This window comes from Culex quinquefasciatus, chromosome 2 (assembly GCF_015732765.1).
Source record: "Culex quinquefasciatus strain JHB chromosome 2, VPISU_Cqui_1.0_pri_paternal, whole genome shotgun sequence".
NCBI classification, from domain to species: domain Eukaryota; kingdom Metazoa; phylum Arthropoda; class Insecta; order Diptera; family Culicidae; genus Culex; species Culex quinquefasciatus.
In genome coordinates this window covers 126,823,652-126,844,714 of record NC_051862.1, presented here as the reverse complement: position 1 = coordinate 126,844,714, position 21,063 = coordinate 126,823,652, and the positions used below count along the sequence as shown (strand labels likewise).

At 41.9% G+C, this 21,063-nt stretch overlaps 4 protein-coding genes across 4 annotated transcripts in view; all 4 read left to right on the top strand.

Moving 5' to 3' along the window:
- Positions 1-261: 261 nt before the first annotated feature.
- LOC119766311 lies at positions 262-5,817 on the top strand. The gene has a single exon (XM_038250780.1). The coding sequence runs from the start codon at positions 262-264 to the stop codon at positions 5,815-5,817; it is 5,556 nt and encodes a 1,851-aa protein (XP_038106708.1).
- A 3,602-nt stretch (positions 5,818-9,419) lies between these two features.
- Positions 9,420-9,932, top strand: LOC6035656 (succinate dehydrogenase [ubiquinone] cytochrome b small subunit, mitochondrial). Its single transcript, XM_001845741.2, has one exon. The coding sequence runs from the start codon at positions 9,447-9,449 to the stop codon at positions 9,909-9,911; it is 465 nt and encodes a 154-aa protein (XP_001845793.2). The 5' UTR covers positions 9,420-9,446; the 3' UTR covers positions 9,912-9,932.
- A 110-nt stretch (positions 9,933-10,042) lies between these two features.
- On the top strand, positions 10,043-14,914 carry LOC6035655 (coiled-coil domain-containing protein 43). The gene is made up of 3 exons (XM_001845740.2): positions 10,043-10,335; positions 10,410-10,631; positions 14,366-14,914. The coding sequence occupies exons 1-3, from the start codon at positions 10,183-10,185 to the stop codon at positions 14,642-14,644; spliced, it is 654 nt and encodes a 217-aa protein (XP_001845792.2). The 5' UTR covers positions 10,043-10,182; the 3' UTR covers positions 14,645-14,914.
- Positions 14,915-19,795: 4,881 nt separating this feature from the next.
- The window catches only part of LOC119766310 (putative mediator of RNA polymerase II transcription subunit 26), a 58,534-nt gene continuing 57,266 nt past the window's right edge, over positions 19,796-21,063 (top strand). Inside the window, exon 1 of the mRNA XM_038250779.1 lies at positions 19,796-19,874. Coding sequence (XP_038106707.1) covers positions 19,796-19,874 — 79 coding nt within the window. The remainder of the gene's footprint in view (positions 19,875-21,063) is intronic.

The following is a 21,063-nucleotide window of genomic DNA, read 5'->3' as shown; positions in this document are numbered from 1 at the left end:
TTAAAAACTAAAAGTGCTAGCCTAAGCGGCCAAAATAAGAATCTAGGAAGAAGCAGTGATTAACGCCGTAGAAGTGGTTCCAGCGCTGGGTAACCGGCGTGCACCACCGGCGGCAGTGTCGGCCGCTGATTCTGCGGTACTTTTAAGAAACGCGCTGAAAAAGTGCCACCATTGCAGATTCCTGACCGCTGTTGAACGGCGGTGTGCTGCTGAGGCTTGAGTTCGTTCTTTTGTGGCTTGGTGTGCGTTGGTGTGCGTGAGATGTCGGACGGAGACGACGGAGATGACGACGACGCGCAGAAAAGGCGAGAGCTGCAGCTGCGCGCTGACAACTTGAAAGCTTCGATTCAGCTGATCGATGATTTTGTGAAGCTTCTCCCGACTAGCAAGGACGCAAACCTGAAAGATCAAGTGCCCATCAGGTTGGAAAAGTTGGAGAGCTTTTACAACCAGTACATGGATATCATCGTGAAGCTTCAGTTGCTTCCCGTGGAACAGCCAGCCGTCGACTACAGCAAACGGATGGAGAGGTTTGAGGCGAAATATTACGAGCTAAAGACGGCACTGACGAAAGCTTTGGAGAAGAAGCCGTTCCTACCAGAAGGCCAGCTCAAGGTCAACCTGCCGCAGGCTGCTCGTCACGTCAAGTATCCTGAACTCAAGCTACCAGAGTTCTCCGGCAATCCTCTCGACTGGCAAGCTTTCCACGACCGTTTTGTTGCTGCTGTGCACTCCTCAAAGGAGTTGAGTGACTCCGAAAAGCTCTCGTACTTGACAGGACTTGTGGTAGGCAAAGCTGCAGATGTGATTGCGGGCATTCCAACGGAGGACCAATACTACGGCGAAGCGTGGGAACGGTTGAACAGACGGTACGGCGACAAACGGGTCTTGGTAACGGCACACCTGGCGGAGCTGTTTGACACCCCGGCGATGGAGAAAGAATCCACCGAAGCCCTTTTGAAACTCGTCGACCGCTTCGACCGAATCGTCGCGATCTTGAAGAAGTTGGGTGAGCCTACGGACAGCTGGGGCACGATTTTGGTTTATCAACTCAGCTTGCGCTTGGTCCTGAACACGCTGCGCGAGTGGGAGAATCACGTCGCTCGGGAATCAACGGACCAGCAGGGCTCAACGAACACCGAGATGCCGAAGTATGCTGACATGGTCGTCTTTCTCCAAAGTCAAGCTCGTATTATTCAAGCTCTGAACCCACTGACGACCTCGCTGTCGACACGTTTGAGAGAACAACGTCCCAAACCAGCAACAAAGTTCTCTACGCTGCACGTGTCACAGTCGTCCACTGTAGGTCGTTCGACAACTGCTCGCAAGTGCCTGCAATGTGAGGGAGCCCATTTTTTGCACCAGTGCTTCAAGTTTCGCAAGTTTTCGCCGAAGCAGCGCTTTGAGTTTGTGAAGCTACACCGTTTGTGCTTGAACTGCATGAAAACTGACTCACACGGCTGCAGGGCGTGTTCCTCGGATGGATGTCGCATTTGTGGAAAACCCCATCACACGCTTATCCATCTTCCGCCTCTCGAGCCGCAACCTCAAGGTCAAAACTCCAGCGGTCAGCAGTCGTCTGGTCAATCATCGACGAACCAAGCTGATTTCGATCCTGGACAAGGTGGTCTACAACTCGCCAACACCAGTGGATCGTCCGTCAGTAGCAGTTTTTTCCTGGTTCACGAACACACACCCGCACTCACGCCAGCCACACCTCTCGACACAACTTCGCCTCAACCGGAAACGAACCCACCAGCGGTGCTCGCGGCACACTCGGCGAAGCTTCCTAGCGAAAAAGTACTGCTGTGCACAGCGTTGGTCCTCTTCGATGACTGTTGCGGAGCTAAGGTCGTTGCGCGGGTTCTCCTGGACAGCGGCTCGCAGTTCAACCTGATGACGGAGGCACTCTACCAGAAGCTGAAGCTCCCCGCTGTTCCGGACCACGTGCAGCTTGGTGGTGTTGGGCAACTAGTTACGAACATCAAGAAGGCCGTCGAAACCACCGTCTCGTCTCGCAGTTCTGGTTTCGCTAAAGCGTTGAAGTTTCTCGTGCTGCCCACAATTTCGTGCGATCAACCAACTCAACCTCTAACAACAGCAGTGGAGTGGGAGATTCCTTCTTGGGTTACACTCGCCGATCCGACTTTCTGCACGCCAGGGGCAATCGATGCTCTCGTAGGTGCTGGAACTTTTTTCGATTTGTTGCGCTATGGAAAGGTGACTCTTGGTGAACACCTACCTGTCCTTCAAAACACCACGCTCGGATGGATAGTGTCTGGCGAATTCTCGGATTGCCACACTGATTCCGCTGAATCTCGCCATTGTCTCCTAACGCAAGACCAGCGCCTCGACCAGCTGGTAGCACGTTTTTGGGAGTTGGAGCAATGCACCTCAAGCACATGCTGGTCCATGTCGGAGAAATTCTGCGAGGAACATTTCGTTGGTAACGTGGCCCGCAACGAGCTGGGCCGGTATGTGGTCCGTCTCCCCAAGAAAGAAGAACTCGTACCTCGACTACGGGACAACCACTTCAACGCACAGCGTCGTTTCCTATCCTTGGAACGGAAACTGGACGCCAACCCAACACTACGTGCGCAATACGAGGACTTCATCAACGAGTACATTCGATTGGGCCACATGCGCGAGGTCACCCCGGAGGAGCTAGCAGCCGAACGCGACGAAACTCCGCGGTACTATCTTCCGCACCTTGCTGTTCTTCGCCCCGAAAGCACGACCACGAAGCTCCGCACAGTCTTCGACGCTTCCTGCAAGAGCTGCTCCGGACTGTCGCTGAACGACGTTCTTCTCGCCGGGCCAACTATCCAGGACACGCTGCTCTCGATCGTGCTGCGGTTTCGGATGCACGCATTTGTCGTTACTGGGGACATCGAGAAGATGTATCGCCAGATTCTCGTGCACACCGCAGATCAACCACTGCAGCGGATTCTTTGGCGTGGAAACAGAACCGAGCCGCTCAAGACGTACCAACTTCTTACCGTCACGTATGGTACGAATTGTGCTCCGTTTCTCGCCACCCGTGTCCTGCAGCAGCTCGCGGAGGATGAAAAAGCGCGGTTTCCTCTGGCAGCACCTGTCGTCCGAAAAGACTTGTACATGGACGATCTTCTGGCTGGGCGGGATGATTTGGAAGAACTTCAACTACTCTGTGCTGAGCTGCGCAGCATTTTCGAGAGCGCTGGGATGTGCCTGCGCAAGATATCGTCCAACACCCAAGAAGTCCTCAACGAGTTTCCTGATGAGTGTCGTGAAGTCAAGTCTGTCATCGAGTTCGACACAGAAGCGCCGATAAAAGCCCTCGGCCTACTGTGGGAGCCCTCCTCGGATGAGATCCTGTACAAGCAACCAAAGTTCACCCAGTGCCAGCAATACACGAAACGCATAATTCTGTCGCAAACATCCACCTTTTTCGATCCCTTGGGATTGCTCGGGCCGGTTGTCGTCAAAGCCAAAATTCTCATCCAGGCCCTGTGGAAGTTGGAGTACGACTGGGACACGCCGCTGCCAGAGGAATTTGCGCGCGAGTGGGAGGAGTACCAGTCGCAGTTTGGAAAACTCAAGCAGTTTCGCCTGCCCCGACACGTCAGAGCCCATCGTCCGCAATTGACCGAAATTCATGGATTCTGCGACGCATCCGTGGATGCGTACGGCGCTTGTGTGTACATCCGTACGGTTGATCAACAGGGTTGCATCACAATCAGGCTCTTGACAGCTAAGTCCCGCGTCGCACCGTTGGACAGCAAGTCGATTGCGCGGCTAGAACTGTGCGCAGCTCTACTCCTCGCTCGGTTGATTCGGACGGTAACAGCAAGCATCGGCGACCAGTACAAAGTTTTCCTGTGGACCGACTCTATGATCGTTCTACACTGGCTGTCTGCAACACCGTCAACCTGGGACACGTTTGTAGCTAACAGAGTCGCGGAAATCCAGGAACTCACTGCTGGCGCTACTTGGAACTTCGTCCCTGGCCACGAGAATCCCGCCGACATTATCTCGCGGGGAATGGACCTGCATCTGCTGATCGCTTGCCTGCTGTGGTGGAACTCTCCACTGTGGCTCAACGACGCCGCGCTGCCGTGGCCTCAACCACCCGAACTGCTCCAGCAACTACGAGGAAGAGACCTGGAACGACGACGTGGAGCGGCCTACACGATTGCGCAGCAAGAGACAAATTTGATGGGGAAATTCTCGTCGTTCACAACTTTTCTCCGGGTAGCCGCACTGTGCCGGAGGTTCGTTCACAACTTGCGAAGCCATGCCCACAATCGGCTGCACCCAAATCAACCTTTTCGTCTGCGTCTCCAAGGACCCGTCACCGTCGACGAGCTCAACGAAACTCTCAACGCAGTGGTTTGTCAAGTGCAAAGCGAACATTTTGCGGCAGAGGTTGCTGCGCTCAAAGCTGGAAGAAACGTGCCCCATTCGTCAACACTTCGCTACCTGAACCCGGAACTTCACGCTGGTATTCTTCGGGTCGGTGGCCGGCTGAAGCACGCTGGAATCGCTGCTGACGAGAAGAACCCTATCGTGCTGCCCCGCAAGCACCCGCTGGCCTACTTGATCGCTGAGACAACGCATCGCCAGCATCTGCACTGTGGGCCTCAACTGTTGCTTGCAAATCTTCGTCAGCGCTTCTGGCCGTTGGGCGGCCGAGACCTCGTTCGAAACGTGGTGCGCTCGTGCGTCACTTGCGTCAAGGCGCAGCCTCGCAACCTGTCGCAGCTTATGGGGTCTCTACCAGCGGTTCGAGTGACGCAAGCGCACGCCTTCGAGAACGTCGGAGTAGATTACGCTGGGCCTTTTTACCTTCGACGGTCTGGGCCACGTGCGGCTCCTACCAAATCGTACGTGTCCGTCTTCGTCTGCATGGCTACAAAGGCTTGCCATTTGGAGCTGGTCAGTGAACTCACCACGGAGGCGTTCATTGCGTGCTTGCGTCGATTCATTGCCAGGAGAGGTCGGCCACGTAACATCTACTGCGATAACGCGACGAATTTTGTGGGTGCCGATCGAGAATTGCGTGAGCTTCGTCGTTTGTTCCTGTCGCAGCAGCATCGCCACGAAGTCGTCAACGAAACATCCGCTCAGCAGGTCAAGTTCCACTTTATCCCAGCGAAGTCTCCAAGCTACGGTGGTTTATGGGAGGCCTGCGTGAAGTCCATGAAGTTTCACCTCCGTCGGATCCTTGGCAACGCGTTCCTGAACAGCGAAGCTTTCTGCACCGTGTTGGCCCAAGTCGAAAGCTGCCTGAACTCCAGACCAATAACACCACTCTCGAACGACCCGAACGACATGCAGGCTCTTACACCTGGGCATTTTCTCATCGGCCGACCCCTGGATGCCCTGCCTGGTCCGGACTACTCCAGCGTTCCTGAAAACCGCCTGCAGATGTGGAAGCGACTTCAGCAGTACGCGCAGCATTTTTGGTCTCGGTGGCACCGCGAGTATCTCACCACTCTCCAGCAACGATACAAGTGGTCAACCCAAACAAGCAACCTCGTCAAGGGGTCGCTAGTTCTGCTGCGAGAAGATTCGCTGCCCATGCTGAAGTGGCCAATGGGAAGGATCGTGGACGTTCACCCGGGCGCTGATGGCATCGTGCGTGTTGCTTCAGTACGGTTGCCAACCGGAACCGTCTCCCGACGCGCGGTTTCCCGGCTGTGTGTACTTCCCGTCGAGGTCGATCCGGCACGAATTGCGCCAACCGCAGGTCCGGTCAACGATCCAGGTTCAACAGGGTCATCTGGCGACCCTGGTAACAACAGCACCGCTGCAACTGCAGCTGGTCCAGCCTAGGACGAGAAGAGGATGTGTTGAATAAATAATTCAAGGTGGCCGGAGTGTTCGATGCCCAGTTAGATAAAAACAAAATTTGTTAATTTCTCAATTCTCCCTGTTAAACAATAGAACCACCCTATTATTGCTCTTATATACTTGCGACGGCAGCCGTCGCTGTCGTCTTTGTTCTTGAGGGCTCGATCACTGCTGGCATCGAACGACACTTTCAGTTCCAACTGATCTCTCGTCGAACACCGACACGATAACGTCGGTCGTAATAAAAGGTTGAAATCGTAGATCAGTCTGGCTACTTATATTCTCGATTGAAAATTCCGATTGACTTCCCGGTTTGCCCCTTTCTCGGCGGAATCGCGATCGCCGCGAGTTGTCCGCAAGTGACCTGCACGTCTCGTCTCGAACACATCTGTCAAAGTGACAAACATCAGTTAACTGAGAATTCAGTAAAATCTGAATTACTGAATCGTTTACTGAAATTTCATTAGATGAAAATTCAGCAAAACATTACTGAATTTCAGCAAAAAAAATGGTGTGTAGTGATGGGTCAATTTTTGATTCCAGGGGGTAGCCCCGAGTACGGACACTTTTTTAAAGTTTCAGCAATTATGCAATAATAGTAACATACAGGACAATGCCGAATACATCCGACCACCACCGATGTTTTCAAGTGGGCGTTCTTCAATTCTTCAATCACGAACTTTTAGTTTGGACATGGGATTCAGTTCAGCTCAACCAAACCAGACAATGCGCCTAAATCTATCATCAACATCGGAACACAACACAAGATCCAACCAAGAGCAGAAGAAAGGGGGCGTCAAAATGCTGTCAACAAATTCCACTCGACAATAAAGTCAACATTAAAGTTGCCCCGCCGCTCAACATAAGCTGACTACTTTGAAAGAGGAATATTGAGTAAAAGAAGAAGTGCGAACATGACCTTGACGAAGAAGAAGAAGAACAACTTTTGTGTTGTGGCCATCGTTTTTCTTCTTCAAGACGTGACCAAGAAAAAACCTTATTTACATCATCAAAATCTCTTTTTTCATTCAGTGGAAAAGAAAAAGCATAAAAAGGAGAGCAGGAAAAGTTCATCAGTCTGGCTTTAGAACCGGTGGTGGAAAAAGGAGCAGACACGACACGAAAAATGGCAATCAATCACTTTGCGCGAGCCCATTTTCCACACCGTTCTTCTGAGCAGTGATGGGCTTAGAATGTGTTTTTGTGTGTGTAGATGTTTGGGTGTAAGATGATGATGATACGTCTGTTTAGAATGCTTCAACAGTTGGATAAGTGATTTTACATACTTTGCTTATCACTGTCGGGAAAAGCTTAATGATATTTTAAAGGGGAGTGGAATCAACATTTTCTGAGTTAATCTTCTTGAGAATTGTGCGATTTTTATCAATATTATAGCAATGTTTTCTTTTTGGTTCGTGAGATACGGATTTTTCTTAAATGAAAAAATAATACAAATAACTAAAATTAATAACTTAATCTTGAAAATAATATTTTCATCCATTTAGTAATGATCTTTTTTTTAAAATAAACTGAAGAACTTCCGAACAACTAAAACATTTTTCAATTTTTATTATATTTTTAAAACAACCTTTTTTTGTTTTTTCGTAATATTTTTGTTAGTTTTTCTATTCTTTAAAATATAAGCGGAACTTTTTTTAAATACTATTTCTAAAATATTTTTTCAAGTTTTTTTTTTCATAAAAATCGCTAGAATAGCTCAGAAACTGAATAAGTGTTGATTCTTAAATGTCGTTGCAAGTTTTCTATTCTTTTTTAATCTATCTTTCATGAACACAAAAGATTCTAATAAAAATCTGACTTCAAAAATATTGCTGTATGGGAAGTGGACTGAGAAAGGAGAAGAAGTGATTTGAAATTATCAACAAAATGCTACGTCGTTTGTGTATGGAGTATTAAAAGTGTATAAAAGTGTAAAAAAAGTTTTATTAAAAAAATGTATACCTAAAGATAATGCTTTAGACAAAAATCAAATCAAATCAAATTATTCACTCTGTAGAGCTCAGTAGCACTCTGTAGGCTTAGAATGTGTTTTTGTGTGTGTAGATGTTTGGGTGTAAGATGATGATGATACGTCTGTTTAGAATGCTTCAACAGTTGGATAAGTGATTTTACATACTTTGCTTATCACTGTCGGGAAAAGCTTAATGATATTTTAAAGGGGAGTGGAATCGACATTTTCAGAATTAATCTTCTTGAAAATTCTGTGATTTTTATCAATTTTATAGCAATGCTTTGTTTTAGTTCGTTTTTCAATTTTTATTGTATTTTAAAAAAACAACCTTTTTTGTTTTTTTTGATAAATTTTGTGAGTTTTTCTATTCTTTCAAATATGAGCGGATCTTTTTTTTAATACTGTTTCTAAAATATTTTTAAAGTTTTTTTTTATAAAAATCGCTAGAATAGCTCAGAAACTTTTACATTCTTTTAAATTTAAATGGTTTCGAAAAATGAAAAGTGTTGCTTCTTAAATGTTGTTGCAAGTTTTCTATTTATTTTTTTAATCTATCTTGCATGGACACAATAGATTCTAAAAAAAACTGACTCCAAAAATATTGCTGTATATAGGAGGAGTGGACTAAGGAAGAAGAAGAAGTGATTTGAAATTATCAACAAAATGCTACGTCGTTTGTGTATAGAGTATTAAAAGTGTATAAAAGTGTAAAAAAAGTTTTATAAAAAAAATGTATGTATAAAGATTATGCTAAAATTTAGACAAAAATCAAATCAAATCAAATTATTCACTCTACAGCATTGCGTTGGCGTTCTCAATTGCGAGATTCCTACTTTTATAAATTTAGACAATCCTTGCAAAATACTCAGTTATTAGCACATAGTAGACCTTTTAATGTTTCATGACTTTCGCAAACACGCTCTAGAACAATGAAATAAAATTTATTTTTAAAGATTGTTAGTTTCTTTTTATTTTTTTTTTTTTATTAAAAATGTTCTAGTAATTTATTTTAAAAAATACCTTGCAAAATTACAAAATTTCAAATAAAACAAAAAAGAGACAGAAAACATATTTTTAGAACAAAAATGTTCGGAAATGAAACTCAATCGACAATTTAACATAAAGAAACGTCAGAGATATATCTAAAAAAAAGCATAAATCATTTTTGTACACATTCTTATATCATAATAGCAACATCAATTTAAATAATATTTATAACTATTATTTTCTCAATACCCAATCTCGTCACACAATTAGTGCGACTGATTTCAGAGTTCAGCAGCCCTGAGTTGATGGAATTGATACAAAATTCCGATGCAGATAGTAGGTAAGCTGAGGCAAATGAACTTGTTCGGGATGAACTCTTAGAATGATTATTTTCTCTCTCTTTCAAGAAAGGAGAAAATATTTACGATAAATTGGGCTACAAACTGTTAAGAACTTAACAACAAAGCCAACACTGGTCTGAATTTTTAATAAAGTTCTTATTACGGTTTTCCCAATCGTTTCCCTAAAAATGTTTCAGATTTGTCAAAAAACATATATATTTTTTGTCTAATCGTGCAAAAACTTTTCGGAATTACAGTAGGCTCTGCCATTAACGACATTTACGTCACTTCAACCCCTTTCTCAAGTCAAAATGGCCAACCTTGGGTTCCGTTTGATCAATCGCACCCGCACATCAAATCCCATCTTCCACCAGAGAATCCACCAGTTCTGCAGTCAACCTCCATCCCCACAGGCTCTCCCCATCAATGCCCCGCCACCGACGAACTACTCCGGCAGCTGGCTAACGCACCGCTTCTTCTCATACATCCTGCTTCCGGTTCTCCCGTACGGATTGGCCTACCCGGGAAAGGTTACGGACGTGCTGATTGCAACCTGTCTGGTCGCCCACGGCCACCTAGGGCTGTCGGTCATCGTTACGGATTACGTTGAAGGGGGAATGGCACCCGGGGCTAAACTGCTGCGATTTATCCGGAAGACGATTCTTGGGCTGTCCATTGGAACGTTGGTTGGTCTGTTATATTTGACGTTTGCTGACATTGGGATTGCGAACACCATCCGGGGCATTTGGGCGGTTAAATCAAAACCAAGGGAGTGAATGAGCTAATAAATGATTTGAAGAGAGAAAATGTGTTTTATTTGGGCGGGATCACATTGAGCAACTCTGAGCTACTTCACTGGAATAGCTCAGCCACGGCGGGGAATCCCCCGTCGTTGACAGCTGGTACTGTCAACCAAAACAGAGCCTAATCTCGTAGAGCTGTCAGTGCGGGAATTTCACGGTGAAAAAAGTGGTGTGCCAATCCGTGGTGTTCCGACCGAGAAAAAGATTCCCTTCTGGAAGACCGCAATCTCAACAGGCCACCACCATGGATCAGTTCGTAGCCTGGCTGAACGGGAAGCTGCGCGAGTACAACACGGACGAGGGCATCTTCGGCTCGTACATAACCGGAATCCTCGAGGGAGACGAAACCAGTGAGGAAAAGACGGAAGCGCTGGAAGGCATCCTGGCGGAGATCATTGTCGGTGCAGCCGATCGAAAAGCAACCAGTCCAATCGTTACTCACTCCGCTCTTTTTCATTCACGTTCCAACAGGAATCCGACAGCAGCGCCTTCATCACAGAGATTCTGGACCGGTGGAAACAGTGCCACCAGGAGCAGTCGGCCGCCGAGAGTGCGGGCCCGAAGCTGAAGCTGGACGTTGATGAGCAGCTGGCGAAGCTGCTGGAGAACCAGAAACTTGCCACCAAGGTCGAGCGGGAGTACACCGAGGAGGAGCGGCGGATCAAGCAGCAGATTCTGTCGCAGTACAGTCAGGTTAGTGGGGTTGATGCTAGGGTTTGCTCAGTTGTTTGCTGTGAGTTTTGGATTGTATGCTTTTCTTCTGAAGATTCGGCTGAAGGAGCATGCTTATTAATTTCTCGTCGCTTCATAATTTTGTTTGGTTAAAGTCACCTTAATAATATAACAACACCAACGTGACGTGATGAGAACAAGGGCGTCTATGTAAAGCAGACATGCATTGGTGCGGCACGCGGTTAGCACGCGTGCTATTTGAACGGTTAGCACTGCGCTTTCAATCATAGCACTCGCCCTGGCACTCGAACAAAAATGGTAACCAGGTTGATTTTTCATTTGTTGATTTAAAATTTGCTGTCATAATTGTCTAGAATGTGATGGATCCAACAACGATAACATTCATCAGTAGATTTGGTGAAGGGGTAATGTTTAAGAAATGTAAGCAGAAGATCCATGGTTCTAATCCCCTCAAGGTAAACTATTTTTTTGCTTTTTGCGAAAAGCGTAACAATATTTTTAATCAACGCAGATAATTGTCCAGGAATCAAAATAACAGTTTGCATATAATAATGAAGCTAATCGTTGCAAAGTACCCGAAAATCAGTTCCAGTTGACCTGGAGACCTAAAAGGACGTGGCTTGGCTGGCAGTTAAACGGGTAGAGAATTTAAATTTCAATTCTTTGAAGATTTGGCGGGCCCTGAGATTAAATTGTTATGGAAAAATCTGAAAAAGGTATGTTACATTTGTAAGAGATTCCCATCAGCCGGTGATTAAATTTGCTTGAAAAAAAGACCCTAAAAATGGAAAAAATGTCAAAAAGTAAAGTGTCAACAAACTTTTCTTGCATTGATGGCTTAAAACCAATTTGTTTTTAAAATATAAAACACCGTTTATTTGACTAAGTGCGTTCTTCTCGGGATTTCTCTGAATAGAATCTCTGGGAATTTTCCAAAACCGGGAATTCTCGAACTCCAAGTGTTTTTTTTTTAGTTTTGTCCCAGTTTTCCCAAATTTGCCTTAAAAAACTCTTCCGGTTGTAATAATTTCACTTTCTCATGGCTTGTGAAGATATTTTTCTTTGCAAAACAAAGCTATGAAGGATGTTTGACATTTGTTTGTTTTTGTTTATTTGACGTTGCCATGATTCGATTAGTGCGCTGACCACGGGGACGCGCTGTCTTGTTTTTGCATGCTTATTTTCATTTCTTTTGTGTTGCTGTTTGTGTGCTTGGGTGAGCAGCTATTATAATTAAATAATGGCATCATTAGTGCGCTGACCACGGGGACGCGCTGTTTTGTTTTTGCATGCTCATTTTCATTTCTTTTGTGTCGATGTTTGTGTGCTTGGGTGAGTGGTTATTATAATTGAATAATGGCATCATTAGTGCGCTGACAACGGGGACGCGCTGTTTTGTTTTGCATGCTCATTTTCATTTCTTTTGTGTCGATGTTTGTGTGCTTGGGTGAGTGGTTATTATAATTAAATAATGGCATCATTAGTGCGCTGACAACGGGGACGCGCTGTCTTGTTTTTGCATGCTTATTTTCATTTCTTTTGTGTCGATGTTTGTGTGCTTGGGTGAGTAGTTATTATAATTAAATAATGGCATCATTAGTGCGCTGACCACGGGGACGCGCTGTTTTGTTTTTGCATGCTCATTTTCATTTCTTTTGTGTCGATGTTTGTGTGCTTGGGTGAGTGGTTATTATAATTAAATAATGGTATCATTAGTGCGCTGACAACGGGGACGCGCTGTCTTGTTTTTGCATGCTTATTTTCATTTCTTTTGTGTCGCTGTTTGTGTGCTTGGGTACGTGGTTATTATATATAGGTGAAGGGATTTTATTAAATGATCATTATATTGCATTATTATAATTATTTGATTATATAAGCACACTATACTTTACACTTAACACATTTTACAAAACACATATGAAACTGTAAACAGGAGCGTTTGGTACGGTATGTCCACGCATCCTTCCTCCCCTGTAGATTCTGTGAAATGTGATCCGTTCTCAGAATCCTCTCTGCGGTAAACACAACGTAGTAGGGCTGGCCGCTTTAATTTTTGCAATACATTTTCGGGTGTTCTCGGATGTACTGTAATTATTAATAATGACAAGAAAAGTGCTTGGGGCGTAATCTAATCACAAGACTTTCCAGCATGCTTTCATCGGACTGGCTGCGTTTGTGTTAGATTAGATTAGATTAGATAGATTAGATTTGACGTTGCCATGATTCTCTCCCATCCCGGGCAGACGGTAATAACAAAATTAATGCCATTTCAATAACAAATATTGTTAAAATAACATAAAGTGTTATGGAATCTTCTTAAAAAATCCATTTTTGTAGAAGTGTTCAATAACAGTTTATGTTATAACAAAATTTGTTATTGGTCTGATATTTGTTGACAGTCAAAACAGCTTTGGAATAACATTTTTTGTTATGGAAGAATACCTTCAACTGTTATTGGGATGATCGGATTAGTTGTTAAAATAACAAAAAATAATAACAAAGATTTTTTCCAAGAATAGCTAAAAATAACAGTGTTGTTATTACAATAACAATCCAATAACAAAAAAATCATAACGACGAATAACAATTCTTGTTATAAATAACATAAAATGTTATTGGCCTAGTATTTTCAAATATCAAAAAATGTTATTCTCACGTTATTTCCACAGATTACTCTGTGTTATTTCCGTCTGCTCGGGATAGCAATCGAGTCTTCATTTTGCATAGTTCTGTCAACTGATGATTCTCTTCTTCGATGGTCCCTTCAATATTGATAACTGGAGAGTCAACTGTATTACAAACTGACTTTCGACCTATGCTCTAAAAATAAACTGTCAATGACAGTGGTTGCCCAAAATTTGAAAGAGCAAGTCAGTCAGATATCATTAGGGTTAGTGAATACTTGCAGCTACTTGTCCCTCTTTTTTTAATCAAAGCAAGTTAAAGAGAAAAAGGGATGGCAAGGCTTCAGCGTTAAAATTCACTAAGCCTATATATCTCGAATTTTTTATAAGGTCCTATAAACAAATGTAAACATTGAGTGTATCCCTTTCACACCTAAGTACTATTGTTAATTTGATTTGGTTGACCGCGCTGGATTTTCTTGAAATAATTCGAACTGTCAAAAATCCACCAAAGCATCTACCGGTGGATACTTTTCTACCACAGTTTTTTGTGCCATCAATGTGGTAGATGCTTTGGTGGATTTTTGACAGTTCGAATTATTTCAAGAATATCCACCGCGGTTAACCAAATCAAATTAACAAAGGTACTCTTATGTCAATGCCCATCAGAGTAAGCAGGATAATATAAAATAATAATAATAAAAATAAATAAATAAATTGATAATAAAGAACAGTCTAGATATCATCATGGAATCGCTCGTTGAATGCTGACTGGGCGCACCTGTTGTGATCACGGAACACGAAGTCACATGCCCTCTTTCTTTCTTTCTTTCTTTTTTTTCTCTTTGTGATTGTGCGAGTTGATGATTGGTGAAAGCAATCATTAGAAGGCAGTCATAATGAATGTGATCGGAATTTGGTTAGAATTAAAACAAACGAGCTCTGCGCAAAAGAGAGAGGTGGTGAGAGTCAAATGACTGTGTGAGTGACTTTGTGTTGTCACTAAAAAAATCGCTTTAAAATTCTGTTTTTGACTCATGTCGAGTGCTTTTGGTTTCTATTGCATTCGGCACTTGTTTTCAATACCAAACAATTCCTTTTATTTTCCAGCTCTCTGAGGACGAAGCCGAGGACGATGACGACGACGAGGCCAGTGGGGCTGCCGGCGGCGGAGGCGGAGGAGGAGGTGGGCCCTCCTCCGACGGGTTGCTCCAACGCAACACGAACGCAGCCGACGTGCAGGCGCTGATCCGTGAAAAGCGCGAACAAGCTCGGCTCGAAAGCAAGGAGAAAAAGGAAAAGGACAAACAGGACCGCGAAAAGCAGAAGCAACTGCGCGAGGAAAAGAAGGAAAAGCGCAAAACCGTCAAAGGAGAGCGGCGGCGGTAGCGCCCTTAAGGAAGCGACTCTAACAATCGAAAAGGGGCTAAACACTTTGTGTGTGTAACGAAATGTAATAAACAAACAATCGACAATGCATGTTCTCAAAGTATATTTCGGTGTCATCTTCTCTCAAACAAGCAACAGCACAGCAATATGATAATGTAAATGCAGTAGAGATCTTCTTCAACAAGAATCAGTTGCGATAATGAGATGGAATCTAACTTTTAGTGGTTTGTATTGCTTGAAAACAAAAAAGAAAGTCAACGAACTGAAAACCAACCAAATGTCTTTTAATTATAAAAAAATATCACAACTTAAAAATCAACAAAACCAACAACCGAAATTGAAGAATGGGCTATTATCAAGAATTTCCTCAAACTCTTCGAACACTTCGTCGTAACCTTCATGGTAAGCTTCACCATTGGCTTCATCGTAAGTTTCATCGTATGTTTCATCCTCTGTGACGTATTCTCCAGTATCAGCATCGACCTCGTACACGTAATCCTGGGCGTACAAAGTTGGCGTCAACATATCCGCTAGGTCTTCAAAGATGCTGAATCCAAGTGAAAGTTTAACAGGTTTGCCTTGATCTAGATAAAAAGTAAAAGAAAATAATTTGAGTATAAGAAGTTTTCAGACTTAATACCTATTGGAGTCATTTTAGCAGAAAATACGACTGTCAACAATAGCAAAGGAATAAAAAACTGCAAAAATCGATCCATTGCTCCTGGAAATATCAACTCGACTGAGATATCATTCTCTGGTATTGAAATTGTATATTACCTCAAATTAGTAAAAAATGTTCACATTTTAATGAAGGTTGGTTACTGTTATCAACCGCGCTCATTAATTTATCATTTGTGAAATTCGAATAATATTTTCAAAGGTCAACACTGTTTGATATGAAGAATTAGTCACTCTCTTTAGTGCAGTGGTTTTCAAAATTAGACAAGACTTAGTGCGTATGTTTTTCAGCTGTTTCAGTTGTTAAGTGCTTGGTCTTGAAAACAAAGTCTTTGATTTACTTAACTTAGTACAATGTATCGATAGAGAACACCATATTCTTGATTAACACAACAAAATGGGGGTGTATAAATCGAGAATCTTTTATAAAAATAATGACTTAAATTGAAAATATGACTTAAATTAAGAATCTTTGGGATTTCGTTATTTTTCGGGGAATTTTTCAAAATATATCAGGATCTTTCCTAAAATAAAGCGAAGAACTGCCATTTTCGAGCAAAAATAAGGGGGGTCCAATACCCGAGCAGGGGTAAATAACACGGGAATACCAAATTTTGGTATTACTTGGGCAAATAACAGCGACCGAAATGTGCCCTTGGTTGCCCAGTAATAGATGGTAAAATACCATGAAATCATACCAAAATCTTGTATGTGTAAGGGCACAACAATACCAAACCATGTTATTCCAAGGGTAAAATAATACCTCAAAATAAAACCATTTCAATACCAAGTTGAGGTCTTCTGGATTTTTGAACATTGCTTGAATACCAAAACTTGGTATTGCCATGGTTTTATTTTTAGGTATTACCGCGCCCTTGGAAAATCATATTTTGGTATTTCTGTGGCCTTTCACATACATGATTTTGGTATGTTTTCATGGTATTTTACCATCTATTACTGGGCAACCAAGAGCACATTATGGTCGCTGGTATTTGAATAAGTAATACCAAAATTTGGTATTTTCATACCATTTTTAGTGCAGCAGTTGCAGTTAGTCAAAAAAAGGAAATTATTCATATGCAACAGCCAAATCTACTCACCTGATGATTCCATGTTGTTATTAGTGATATTCTTCACCACACCGAATGCATTTGTCATTGTCAGCTTCTGAAAAATAACAAGATTGAAAAATAAGTATTATTAAAATGAAACTGAATTGAAATTCACCAAAATTCATTAATCTGTCAATTGACTCGTTTTTCAAAGTATTTGGTTATCCCGACTTAGAGATATTTCAACGTTTTTGAAAAAAATATTAGTGGGTGTATCACACTAATTTTTAAAATCATCTTTAACATTTTTGGGTTTCAAGTCATTTTAGCGCAAAATTAATTAACTCGTAATTTTTTTTTAACAAATATCCCATAGTTTCAGAGAAAATTGATGAAACCTTTCAATATTCAAATAATACCAAAATGTGCCATCCTGACTTAGAATATTTTCCACAATTTCAAGTCATTTCTATAGGGGGTATATCAAAAATGTTTAAAATCAAGTTTGAAATTTCCGGTTTTCAATGAAAGCATTCGCTTTAAGACATCATTTTAGCGCAAAATTAATTATTTTGTCAAAATTGGTCAAAATATTCCCATAGTTTCAGAGGAATTTGATAAAACACTTTAATACCAAAATAATAACAAAATGTGCCATCCTGACTTAGAAAAATTTCCACAATTTCAAGTCATTTCTGTAGGGGGTATATCAAAAATGTTTAAAATCAAGTTTGAAATTTCCGGTTTTGAATGAAAGCATTCGCTTTGAGACATAATTTTAGCGCAAAATTAATTATTTTGTCAAAATTGGTCAAAATTTTCCCATAGTTGCAGAGGAATTTGATAAAATACTGTAATACCAAAAGAATACCAAAATGTGGTGTTCGATCATTGACAAATTCTGCAATTTTGCAATATCAAAACAATACCTTAAATTGGTATGATACCACATTTTGCTCTTGCATAATCCTTAAGACAAATTTTAAAGGGTTCAGGAATACCAAAATTTGGTATTGATACCAGAGAAAGGTATTATTACGCATTTCCCTTGTTATTTACCCATGCTCGGGTACAGGACAACGAAATCCAAACTTTTCCAAAAGTGGACCCTGTTAATTTAACCTTCAAAAATGAAGAAAACCTTGTATTCAAGCAAAAGTTTCTGAAAAAACATACAATAAATGCTTGTTGTTATCAACCTAAACGCATTTTTTATCAATTATGCACCCAAAGGAAAAATATATCTCAAAATCTGCAACATTGGATTTGCTGCAGAAAATGTCATATTTTATAACATTTTTTGCAGCAAGCCCGTAGATCATTTTTGCCCGCATGTAAAAATTTCAGCGATCTGCAGTTCTCACCAACACATATAAAGCTGGCCCGTCCCCGAGCAACACTCCAAAGAGAAGCATATGTTGGTGCTCTTTCACTCACTTTTCATCAAGCGTCCATGGCGCGGTGGTAGCGTGTCGGATCAATAACCAAGAAGTTGGTGGTTCAATCCTCGTTCTGCTTAGTGTTTTTTTTGTGAAATACAATCAAAAAGCCGTCGGTAATGTCGATAATTGTCGGTAACGGGCAAAAATGTCATACTCCTATATCGCAAAAAATGCATGAGGACAGATTTCATGCAGATTCTGATATACTTTCATGCCGCCATGCATCACAATCATGCGACTGCCAGTTGGGTGTAAGTATAAATAATAAAAAAAATAAAAGTACCAAAAATGCTGAAGCCGTAAGAATTTATAATTAATCGAAACTATAGTTAATTGTTCTTAACTGAAGCATCATAATTGCAGTTTGAAATGATATTTAATAATAATAAATCAAGAACAAAACTTTTTTTTCAATAAACATGCGTGGTTTTATCAGCAACTGTAAACAAATCTATTATTTAGTTTCGGTCAACCATTTATGTAATTAATAGGGAAATCATTTCTGTATTCCGGTGACCGTCCTGGCAACCTTCATTAGAAAAAAAATTTCTCCCAAGTTGGTGCATAAACTGTGCCTTTCAACACGTGTGTGTGTGTGTGTGTGTGAGCAATAAAATTCCCTAAGTCCTCCAGAGGCTATCCGACGACTATCCGTCGTCGGGCTATCTGTTAGCTAATATACAGTCATCCCACATATTCGGAACACCCACAAATTCGGAACACTTTTGTCGTAATTTTCCAATAGAATGCAAAATGCAACTTTTCTGCCGACCCAGCTATTTTTAGGGCCTTTATTTGGACACTCTCTTGCTATTTCACTAGTAAAAATCTGGAGCAACATTTGAAAGGGGCGGTACGACATTGCTCTTACGGCCTTTCATTGCACGCGTTTAAATGGGACGAAAGGCCGTAAGAGCAATGTCGTACCGCCCCTTTCAAATGTTGCTCTGGAAGTAATACTTTTTAAACAAAAACTGCATTTCCAGACTATTTTATCCAGAGCACCAAAACACTGCCTCCAAATAGCTTGTTCCATAATTGTGGGATGTTATTGTGTCTCCCACAATTGTGGAACACCTGAATTTAACTGATATTTTCACAAAAAAGTTATCAGACCATTCATAAAACATTACTAAGCATTAGTTTTATTGGTTTCAGAGTGCAAAATCATTATTTTGTAAAAAATATGTACTCCTGGAGAGAAAAAATAGTTTATTTACATCGTAAGAAAAAAGTGTTCTGAATTTGTGGATTTCAAGGTTGACCCTTGTTTTTTTTAAATTTGATATAAAACGTAAAAATGTACAGCCGGTCTATGCATCAATCGAAAGATCGCAAGAAAAGCTTTCACACGAAGGTAAAAGCAAATCATTATGTTCAATTATCGATTTTATATGATTCGTTGAACATTTGCCGATCACTAAACTATTCTGAATATGAGGGATGACTGTAGTTCGCCCGGAATGTTGCTGCTTCCACGCATCAGAAAACTGTTTCGTTGTAGACATCATCTCTGCTTAGGACGTAATATTCAAGTACCTAGAATGTTAACGCGCGACAACTTCAAAAAATTTGGATTGACACCGCAGACAAAGTCCTTTGTAAGAAACATAACATTGTGTTACAAATGTGAAGTGATTCACGCGTTTATTTTTAACAAACAATACAATTAGGGAGAACTGATGGGAGGAAGGTATTGCCTAGACTTCAAGCTGAATCGAGAGCATAGGGAGACGCAAAATACTGCTTCCACTTATTTGTCAGTGTATCGAACATTATATTTGTCGAGACACGTAAATAGCGCAATCCCTGCTCTGTTTACTTAACTGAATTTTTAACTTTCTTCATTCTGAGAATAAATTTCTCTACACATCTCCCTGTTTATTGAAGGTGTTTCTAGAGCGTGGATTTGGCTGTTGTCCGACTTCAGTTTTGATGGCTTTTCTAACTGAATTCGCTGTGTTTCTAAATAGGTCGAAATGGCCTGCGCTATTCTCGATGGACAGTTTTGCCGTTCCTGCCTAGCGGCGTACCTCCACATCTTCGTCCGCATTCACAGTAAGGCCGTCTTCGTTAACGTCCAGGTCCAGAGCATCGACTAGCTCTAGCACATCTTGCTACGCCTGTTTCCTTTGTTCGTTCTGCAGCATTTCTTTGGATATATCGTATTCCACAAAGAACTCCTATCTTCCTTCTGCATCCGCGAAAGCTTTTTGATTGGCGAATGCTTCTACGAAACAATCGTTCAAGTTACGTACCGCAATCTTCAAAAGTTCCACAGCAGCAGACAAGGCAGCTATTGTTCTGCAAGTTAAAAATCAATTTTCATAAATTAATTAACATGTACTAGAACATGTTACACTAACTTTTCCACATTGAATTAAAAATACTGCTAAAAAACTTCGAAAGTGAACGGGAAGACACCTTCTACAACCTTGATCGAGGGTCTGCATGGTCTAGTGGGTTGATTTAAAAAAAAGTGTCCACGTGGTTTATGGATGGTCCCAAAACTAACACGGTGAAACAAAATTCTGTCATGAAGGGTGTAATGTAGTTGCATTAGAGCACATACCAGGATGGTTGCACCGTTGTAAGGCTAGACATTTTTCCACCGGATGAACTGCAGGAGTGCGATCAGAGAGTCGAGGACAGAAAAAGATGGCTGCCGAGCGTAGCTACGTGTGCGTAAGCTACAGTGCATTGTTGAAAAGATTGTTTGAATTTTAAGTTCGATTTGTTTCTTTGATAATTTTGTACAACAGAATTTCCGGAAGTTTCGGATGGACTAGAACATCCCAGGTGCTCCAAAAACATGCTAACATGTGTTAATAACATCCCGGGCAGACGGTAATAACAAAATTCATGTTAAAATAACAAAAAGTGTTATGAAATCTTCTTGAAAAATCCATTTTTGCATAAGGGTTTCAAAATAGTTTATGTTATCATAACAAAATTTGTCTGATATTGGTTGTAAGCCAAAACAAGTTTGGAATAACATTTTTTGTTATGGAAGAATACCTGAAACTTTTACACTCGACCCCCAGTGATTGGTCACTTTTTCGTTTGACACTTTGTTTAGCTTGTACTCCGTCGGTTGGTCAAAGTCAAACTCAAAAGTGACAAACTGTCACTTTTTACACGGCGCTCACGCACACTACCAAAACAAACATTTGGTAGTGTGTGTGAACTCGGTGTAAAAGAGGTGTCAAACTAAAACGTGACCCCGTTCGTTTGACAACAGTTGGTG